This window comes from Hyla sarda, chromosome 4 (genome assembly GCF_029499605.1).
Source record: "Hyla sarda isolate aHylSar1 chromosome 4, aHylSar1.hap1, whole genome shotgun sequence".
Classification (NCBI taxonomy): domain Eukaryota; kingdom Metazoa; phylum Chordata; class Amphibia; order Anura; family Hylidae; genus Hyla; species Hyla sarda.
Genome location: NC_079192.1, coordinates 417,520,933 through 417,531,581, shown reverse-complemented (window position 1 = coordinate 417,531,581; position 10,649 = coordinate 417,520,933). Strand labels below are relative to the sequence as shown.

The 10,649-nt window shown below is 40.7% G+C and overlaps 1 protein-coding gene across 1 annotated transcript in view; it reads right to left on the bottom strand.

The window, feature by feature from the left end:
* The window catches only part of IL17RA (interleukin 17 receptor A), a 23,243-nt gene extending 19,821 nt beyond the window's left edge, over positions 1-3,422 (bottom strand). Inside the window, 1 exon segment of the mRNA XM_056569946.1 lies at positions 3,332-3,422. Within this exon segment, the coding sequence (XP_056425921.1) occupies positions 3,332-3,422 (91 nt within the window).
* Positions 3,423-10,649: the final 7,227 nt, after the last annotated feature.

Genomic DNA, 10,649 nt, shown 5'->3' with positions numbered 1-10,649 from the left:
GAATACCCCTTTAAGACCAACACCTTGACAAACACCTAGGTGGCAGGATTACATTTTCCATCGCGATGACGACTTGGCACCTGGGATTTGTCGAGCCCTGGCTAAGAGACAGTTGTGAGTTAAGAGAGAACAATGCCTCTTGCCCATGAACAAATAGTTAAAAAAAAATGTCTGGCAAGATGAGCTGAATAATCTGAAGAAAGGGCATGTAGACTTCAACAAATAAGAAAACGAAGCCCATACGTGAGGTCTGTTATTATTCAGAGGTTTAGGCTAGATTAATAATTTACTGAGCTACTCACTCTGTTGGAATACATAGCAAATGAAGTGAGGTATACTGTTCAACCAACTACGAGACCACCTTGTGGTAAAAATAAGTCGATATTTTTCTGCAGCTTAGTTCGAACACAACAATATTAAATATGTATAGTTTTTTTTTTTTTTTAACTAGTTAGGCTAGGTTCACACCACATTGTGCACCTCAGAAGAACGGATATGTTGGGAAACTGTCCAAATGACACGCCGACCTCGGACAAGCACTGGTCCTATTTAATTCGATGGCCTGTAGTAAGCTAGTGATTACATTCGGATCATTTTCCAAGCATATCCAAGATTTGGCTCAGACTGGCAAGTATGGCTTGCAGCACTTTTCAGTGAGAAAACTTGAATACATTTGAAAAATGAACCTGAACGTAGTGACTAGCTGATTACACTCAGGCCATTGAAATGAATGGGCCTCCGTGCCTATCCGAACATGGATACGTCAGTGTCATTTTGACAGTTTCCCAATATATCCCTGTTTTGGAGGCCAAATCATGGTGTGAACCTAAGGGTAGATTCCTACATTGCAGTTATGTCACATTAACATGGTTTTTAAGTGATTTTACCGAAATCGTGGTAAATCGACTACATTTAAGCCAAGATTTTAGAACTTGGGGAAAGGATTGAAACCGAACTGCAGCGTGTGCTCACAGCATAAAATTTGTCATTTTGTAAAAATACACAGATTGGACACTTTATTAGAGACCCCTGGTTGGGAATGTTTTCTGAGTGCACCCTAGGTCATCTGAGACCTGTGGATGGACATTTAGATAGAACGGGCTAGTTCACAGTGAGGAAATTCAGGTGGCAACCAAGAGGAATGTGATGCTGCTTCCACGGTGAATTAGACTTTAATTGATGTTAATGGGTTCTATTCGCACAGTCATTCTGCATGGAAATTTCCATTTGACATGTCTATTCTTCCACTAAAATCTGAGTAAAATTCCATAAATTTATAGGGCTTTAAATTTCCGTGCCAAATTCTGCTTTATTTTTCCTTCATTTTACCATGGATCAGAAAGAAGATTTCAGTGAGTAAATTTACCTCACCATTTCCTTGGTGTGAACATACCCCAAGGCTTATCTTAACATAGCAGTTTACCAAGTTCATTCTTTCATGTCTGCTATTTATCCTATGGCAGAAGGAGAAGCACAATACACCATCCACTATGGTCAGATAGTCATAGATTCCAAGACATAGAATTTTTTCTTGCTTCCTTGGCCTTCACATTCCTCAGGTCTTAAAGGAGAAATGCGGCCCAAAACTTTAAAAATTTCCCTGTGCCCGGGCAGCAAAAACTAAAAAGACAAACTTTAACTCACCTTCCTATGTTCCCCTGTTGCGCCCGTATTGGCGTCCTGTTTCTCCGGTGATGCTCTGCTCCCTGCTTCATAGTCTCAGAACGTGACGCTGCGGTCAGCATATCGCCGGTTGCAGCGATGTCCCGCCTCGGCCGGTGATAGGCTGAGCACACTGTCATGTAAAGAGATGGCCCGAGCTCCTTACATGACAGTGCGCTCAGCCTATTACCGGCTGAGGTGGGACATGGCTGCGGCCGGCGATACGCTGACCACAGTGTGACGTTCCGAGGATAAGAAGCAGGGAGCCCAGCATCAATGGAGGAACGGGACGCCGATACCGGTGCAACGGGGGAACTGAGGGAGGTGAGATAAAGTTTGTATTTTTTGTTTTTGCAGCCCGGGCACAGGGAAACTTAAAAGTTTTAGGCTGCATTTCTCCTTTTATCCCTTAAGGTGTCTGTACACTTTAATAGCTCATAAAAGGAAGTTGTCTGTCCTTGTTATTTGTTTTCAATGGGGAGAGGGGAGGTAAGATAACTGGTGGCGGCTTATCTCTTCCAAAACATACATGCCCGATTCTTCTCTCAGGGTTAAGTTAGGGGGCCCCACAAGCTCATGCTGCCAAAATTGGAAGGATCAGCAAATGTTTCATTATTTTGTGGGGAGATCATTAAAACCATTCATTAAAATGCTACACAATGTACATATCCTCCTATTACACACAACCATAAGCACAGTGCAATAGAAAGACAGTGTAATCACAGTATACTATAAAATCCAGCTGGGGGTCTGACCGCTGGGATAAGATTTATTGGTGGGACAACACCTTTAAAGGAAACCAATTAGAGGCTGCATGCTGCCCGAATGGTAGACTGCTTTGGAACTGACAGCACTTTCCCAACACTTTATGATTTATTCTGAAACGTCTAGAGAAATTAATGTTTCAGAAAGCCGCTGGTGACTGGGCAAAGTTTTTTCACATGGCACTTAATGAGGTGTACATATATCTCTGTAGTGTGATTTACACTATGCTTGATAAAGGCTGTTGTTGCCGAAATGTTGCATCTGTAAGCGGATAAATAAACTTTAGTTTTCTTCATGATCTGAAGCCTTGTTCGTGCTGGATGACCACTTGCATAAAGGCTGGACCCTGGTGCTGTCTTCAAACATTTGCATTGTGTGGTTGCCATTTGAAGATGTGCAGAGTTGACCCAGATCTGCTAAAACAATGTCTACACCAACGACTATAGACACGTCAGGTGACATTACCCCTAACACCTTTTCTATGCTTACAATATTCTGAACACCGTCCAGAAAGAGGCAGACTTTTTGAGCACTCTATTTGTGGAACTTTTCTGCAAAAAGTGGGATATGGAATCAAGACGGTTAGTTACCTTGGAACTCTTGTGACTACTACTATCGTGAATTTAACTAATTTTTTAATAAAATTGCATTCGATCAGTATGCAAAAGAAAAGCTAGCATTATCTTTGAAATCAGTGGGTTTATTCAATAAGAGCTTTTACACTCCACCCATAATGGGATTGAATCAAGTGTATTCCCCCCCCCCCCCCCCCCCCCCCGGGCAGGATAATGTTCTGAATGGTATGGGTAGCCCTATTGGTATGTTTTTAATCAGCCATGATTTATCTAAAAAAGTTATCTAAAAAGTTATCTAAAAAGGTGAAAATTCTTATAAAGTATTTAACCTCTTAAGGACATAGGGCGTACATGTACAACCTGCGCCTCCTCCTTTTCTATGACGCAGGCCCAGGAGCTGGGACTTGTGTCTAATGCCATCCTATCGGTGCTCTGATGCTCAAGGAAGCCTCAGCAGCCTGGAGCAATCGAGCACCAATAACACTGATCAATGCTATGCTATGACATATCATTGAACCGTGTATGCAATCCAAGGATTGCATGTAATAGTCCCCTATGGGGACTAAAAAATGGTGTAAAAAAAATTGATAAATGTGAATAAACCCCTTCCCTAATAAAAGTTTGAATCACCCCCCTTTTCTCATAAAAAAAATGTAAACAAAAATAAACATATGTGGTATAAAAATATAACATTGGTAATGTAACTGTGCGGGAAAACCTTGGTAATAGCGACCACAATATAGTTACTTTTGACTTAAAATGTAGAAAACAAAGACAGGCGGGGAAGGCAAAAACATATAACTTTAAAAAGGCAAATTTCCCTGGGCTGAGGGCTGCACTACAGGACATAGACTGGGGGGAGGTGTTGTCAAATACTGATACAGAAGGTAAATGGGACATCTTTAAATCAACTCTAAATAACTATACATCTAAATATATACCAAAGGGGAACAAATATAACCCCTTAAGGACGCAGGACGTAAATGTACGTCCTGGTGAGGTGGTACTTAACGCACCAGGACGTACATTTACGTCCTATGCATAACCGCGGGCATCGGAGCGATGCCCGTGTCATGCGCGGCTGATCCCGGCTGCTGATCGCAGCCAGGGACCCGCCGGCAATGGCCGACGCCCGCGATCTCGCGGGCGTCCGCCATTAACCCCTCAGGTGCCGGGATCAATACAGATCCCGGCATCTGCGGCAGTTCGCGATTTGAATGAATGATCGGATCGCCCGCAGCGCTGCTGCGGGGATCCGATCATTCATAACGCCGCACGGAGGTCCCCTCTCCTTCCTCCGTCCGGCTCCCGGCATCTCCTGCTCTGGTCTGAGATCGAGTAGACCAGAGCAGAAGATCACCGATAATACTGATCTGTTCTATGTCCTATACATAGAACAGATCAGTATTAGCAATCATGGTATTGCTATGAATAGTCCCCTATGGGGAATATTCAAGTGTAAAAAAAAAATTGTAGAAAAATGTAAAAGTAAAAGTAAAAAAAAAGTGAAAAATCCCCTCCCCCAATAAAAAAGTAAAACGTCCGTTTTTTCCTATTTTACCCCCAAAAAGCGTAAAAATTTTTTTTATAGACCTATTTGGTATCGCCGCGTGCGTAAATGTCCGAACTATTAAAATAAAATGTTAATGATCCCGTACGGTGAACGACGTGAACGAAAAAAAAAAAGTCCAAAATTCCTACTTTGGTAATACATTTTATTAAAAAAAAAATTCTAAAAAATTAATTAAAAGTTTTTCATATGCAAATGTGGTATCAAAAAAAAGTACAGATCATGGCGCAAAAAATGAGCCCCCATACCGCCGCTTATACGGAAAAATAAAAAAGTTAGAGGTCATCAAAATAAAGGGATTATAAACGTACTAATTTGGTTAAAAAGTTTGTGATTTTTTTTAAGCGCAACAATAATATAAAAGTACGTAATCATGGGTATCATTTTAACCGTATTGACCCTCAGAATAAAGAACACATGTCATTTTTACCATAAATTGTACGGCGTGAAAACGAAACCTTTAAAAATTAGCAAAATTGCGTTTTTCGTTTTAATTTCCCCACAAAAATAGTGTTTTTTGGTTGCGCCATACATTTTATGATATAATGAGTGATGTCATTACAAAGGACAACTGGGCGCGCAAAAAACAAGCCCTCATACTAGTCTGTGGATGAAAATATAAAAGAGTTATGATTTTTAGAAGGCGAAGAGGAAAAAAATGAAAACGTAAAAATTTAATTGTCTGAGTCCTTAAGGCCAAAATGGGCTGAGTCCTTAAGGGGATAAACCATTAAAACTAAATCCTACATGGCTGACACATGATGTTAAAAGAGCAATAAACAACAAAAAAATTGCATTCAAAAAATACAAATCTGATGGTTCAGCGATAACATTTAAACAGTACAAAGAGCTTAATAAAATCTGTAAAAATGTAATAAAAACAGCAAAAATTCAAAATGAGAGACAGGTGGCCAAAGAAAGCAAAACTAATCCTAAATATATTTTTAGATATATAAATGCAAAAAAACCAAGGACAGAGCATGTAGGACCCCTTAATAATGATAATGGGGAGGTTGTCACAGGCGATCAAGAGAAGGCGGAGCTACTGAATGGGTTCTTTAGTTCTGTATACACTATGGAAAAAGGAGCTGACATTGGCCAGGTCAGTGCTGGTAACACATCATGTACAGGTCAGTGCTGGTAACACATCATGTAATGTACTGAACTGGCTTAATGTAGAGATGGTACAAGGTAAGTTAAGTGATATAAATGTAAGCAAATCCCCAGGGCCGGATGGATTACACCCAAGAGTTCTTAGAGAGGTAAGTTCAGTAATATCTGTACCCCTGTTCATGATATTTAGAGATTCTCTAGTGTCTGGTATTGTGCCAAGGGACTGGCGCAAGGCTAATGTGGTGCCAATCTTCAAAAAGGGCTCTAGGTCTTCCCCAGGAAACTATAGACCGGTAAGTTTAACGTGCATTGTGGGTAAATTGTTTGAAGGACTTATAAGGGATTACATACAGGAATACATAGGGGATAATAGTATTATAAGTGATAGCCAGCATGGGTTTACTAAGGATAGAAGTTGTCAAACCAATCTAATTTGCTTTTATGAAGAGGTGAGTAGAAGCCTTGACAGAGGAATGGCTGTGGATATAGAGGGGGGCTGTGTATATAGAGGGGGGCTGTGTATATAGAGTGGGGCTGTGTATATAGAGGGGGGCTTTGGATATATAGGAATGGCTGTGGATATAGTGTTTCTGGATTTTGCTAAAGCGTTTGATACTGTCCCTCATAGACGTCTGACAGGTAAGTTAAGGTCTTTGGGTTTGGAAATTTTAGTTTGTAACTGGATTGAACACTGGCTCATGGATCGTACCCAGAGAGTGGTGGTCAATGATTCATACTCTGATTGGTCCCCGGTTTTTAGTGGTGACCCCAAGGTTCAGTACTGTGCCCGCTGTTGTTTAATTTATTTATCAATGATATAGAGGATGGTATTAACAGCTCTGTTTCTATCTTTGCAGATGACACCAAGCTTTGTAGCACGGTACAGTCTATAGAGGATGTGCATAAGTTACAAGATGACTTGGATAGACTAAGTGTCTGGGCATCCACCTGGCAAATGAGGTTCAATGTGGCTAAATGTAAAGTTATACATCTGGGTACTAATAACCTGCATGCATCGTATGTCTTAGGGGGGATTAAACTGGCAGAGTCACTGGTAGAGAAGGATCTGGGTGACTTGTAGATCACAGACTACAGAATAGCATGCAATGTCAGGCTGCTGCTTCCAAAGCCGGCAGGATATTGTCATGTATAAAAAGAGGCATGGACTCAAGGGACAGGGACATAATACTCCCCCTTTATAAAGCATTGGTACGGCCTCACCTGGAATATGCTGTTCAGTTTTGGGCACCTGTCCATAAAAGGGACACTGCAGAGTTGGAAAGGGTGCAGAGACGCGCGACTAAACTAATATGGGGCATGGAACATCTTAGCTATGAGGAGCGATTAAAGGAGTTACAATTGTTTAGTCTTGAGAAGAGACGTTTAAGGGGGGATATGATAAACGTATATAAGTATATTAATGGCCCATACAAAAAATATGGAGAAAAACTGTTCCAGGTTAAACCCTCCCAAAGGACGAGGGGGGAACTCCCTCCGTCTGGAGAAGAAAAAGTTTAGTCTCAAGGGGCGACACGCCTTCTTTACCGTGAGGACTGTGAATTTATGCAACGATCTACCTCAGGAACTGGCCACAGCAGGAACAATTAACAGCTTTAAAACAGGATTAGATACATTCATGGAACAAAATAACATTAATGCTTATGAAGAAATATAAAATCCCATCCCTTCCCCAATATCGCGCCACACCCCTACCCCTTAATTCCCTGGTTGAACTTGATGGACATATGTCTTTTTTCGACCGTACTAACTATGGAACTATGTAACGTTAATTAAAGCACACGGTCAATGGCATATACGTAAAAAAAATACCAGTCCAAAATTGCATATTTTTGGTCATTTTGTATACCCTAAAAAAAATTTATAAAAAGCGATCAACAAATCCCATCAAAACAAAACTGGTACCAATAAAAACTACAGATCATGGCACAAAAAAATGAGCCCTCACACATCCTCGTGGAAAAATAAAAAAGTTATAGGGGTCAGAAGAGGACAATTTTAAAGGAGTATATTTTGTTCAGAACGCTCTGAGACAGAGGGCGTGATCTTGACGTCACGCCACACCCCCTCAATTTATGGCTATCGACACGCCCCTCCCATAGACATGAATGGAGGGGGTTGTGGTCGTGACATCACGAGGGGGGCTTGGTCGTGACGTCACAACCACTGCCACAGGAACCCGGCGTTTGTTTAGAACGCCCGGTGCTGCGGGAGAATGCGGGGGGCTGCGATCAGACATCTTATCCCCTATCCTTTCGATAGGGGATAAGATGTCTAGCAGTGGAGTACCCCTTTAAATGTACTAATTTTCGTGCACAAAGTTATAATTTTTTTAACAGAAGTAAAACAAAATCAAACTTATAGAAGTTGGGTATCATTGCAATAAAGAAAAGATGTCATTTATACCAAAAAGTGCACTGCATAAAACGGAAGCCACTAAAAATGACAAAATGGCGTTTTGTTTTTTTAATTTTGTCCCACAAATATTTTTTTATTTTTTTGCCGTAAATTTTGTGGTTAAATGACTGATGTCATTACAATGTAAAATAGCGCATAAAACAAGCCCTCATATACGTCTGTTGGTGGAAAACTGTAGGCGATTTTTAGAAGGTGAGGAGGAAAAAAAAGAGAGTGCAAAAATGGAAAAACCCTGAGTCCTAAAGGGATTAAGAAAGGTTAATGTTTTGCCAAGATGTAGAGCATATAAAACGTTTTTGAATACGTCAGCGCCCATTTAAAGGAGATTGAGACGTTACATATACAAAGTGAAAGTAAAACCATGAGATGGCATAATTTAAAGGGGTACTCCAGCGTTTGACATCTTATCCCCTATCCAAAGGATAGGGGATAAGATGCCTGGTCGCGGGGGTCCCGCCGCTGGGGACCCCTGTAATCTTGCACGCAGCACCCCAGGTAAAATCAGTCCCCGGAGCATGTTGGCTCCGGGTCTGATTACTGGCGACCACGGGGCTGGCGGTGTGTGACGTCACGCCTCCGCCCCCGTGTGGCATCACGCTCCGCCCCTCAATGCAAGCCTATGGGAGGGGGCGTGAAACATTGCACAAACTACAAAAGAATAGTGATATCATAAATAAGGCCGCCGATAAATGAGGGTGCCATTGTTGTCTAGAACACCTAACTTTATCTAAATGAAATCTGCAGAGCGTTATCAGATGGCTTGATGTACCAAAAATTGGATAAAGACCCTTTAAATTGTATACAGGAAAAGATTTGTGATATTGTGACTAGACCTATAACTGAACAGGTGATAGAGATTTGGATACAGAAACACCCTAGGACACCAGTAATGTACTGCCTTCCAAAAATTCAAAAGAACCTAGAGAGTCTTCCCCCCTGGACCATTTTTCACACATAAGACACCACAGATTTCACACAGGTGGTAAAAAATTTTTTCTTGCATACAGACCTATCTGTATTAGAGGTCATCCTCAGACAGAACTATTTTCTGTTTAGAGATGACTTCTATGTCAAGAACAGAGGAACAGCCATGGGGTCTAACATAACCCCAACCTACACAAACATCTATATGATGGGTTTCGAGGAGCAACATATTTACACATCTCAATGGTTTCAAAGGTTCTGCTTTATTGACAATATGTTTGCAAAAGATAGCTCTTTACCATTTCTTCATACGCTAATACAACTTCAAGATTCCTCAAGATTGGTCTGTATGTCAATAGAAAAAGTGTTCTGAGCTTTCACCCATGGCCAATAGTCAAGTTTTTACACTGGAGTCCATTACTTTGTGTAAAAAGTATCATGTCAGACCCTATATAGGAAACACTAATATGTATGAATAAAACGTCACTGCAGCCTTTATACAGCACCAAGATGCTATTAGGTTATTTTATGCCCATTTATTATGTCCCCTTTATGATTACATCCATGGATGTGTAACACTGTGACTTTGTATATCAGAAGCTGATGGTCGGCTTGTATGGTGATCCTCCATGTAACCCACAGTGAGCCTTCGCGACATCGCCAGTGTTCTTTGAGACTTGAGGACAATTCGGGTGATGGCATGACATCAATTTGTATTGCTGCCCACAGAAGTATACTCCTGTTTGTGAATAAGTGCACTTTTCATGATGTTCTTGTGTGCCGCCCCATGCATGTCATGAAAAGTGCACTTGTTTACATACGGGAGTATACTCCTGTGGGCAGCGTTACAATTGTCATCTGCCATCTACTGTCCCTGGCTGACATTGCCTTGTTCGTGCTGTGATCTTGGATGTCTCCTGTATATAGTTATATGGACCATGCTGGTATAATCTGGGCATCTTCTGGTATATAATATGTACATTTTCTTGTATATAGAGATTTCTATCCTTGTTTGTATCACTAGTCTTGCTAATTATACAATTTTGTACTCAAATTGATTAGGCAAGAAGTAGACAATGTCCAGTCAGTCTGGTTGCAATACGTATCTTTTATTCAGTAATCAGCCAAAATGGTGAACAGGTGACGCGTTTCGGCCACAGTATGTGGCCTTAGTCATACAAGAAACAAACATTTGTGAATCCTTTTTATGGAGGAAGATGTGGAGTCGCTCCACCTGGGGATTAACCCCAAGAAGTTAACCCCATCTTTTCCGCCACAATAACAAATTTAAAAACTGCATGAGTATCATGCATGTGGTGTGAACATACATTTAAGATAAATTAAAACCATGATTTTATCATTTGTTAAATCCTATGTCCACATATCATGTTGCATCATTTGTTTTGCCCTTTACAGACCGCGGTATGGTCGTACTATTCTATATTATTAATACATTAATAATCTAAAAGGCAGTATAAAAATACTATGCATCGTGATAGGTAAGAGACTGACAGAACGACTTATATTAACATATATAACTGAATAATAATGCATACATCCCATGTGAATTAATATAACTTGATACATTAAATAATATATAATTA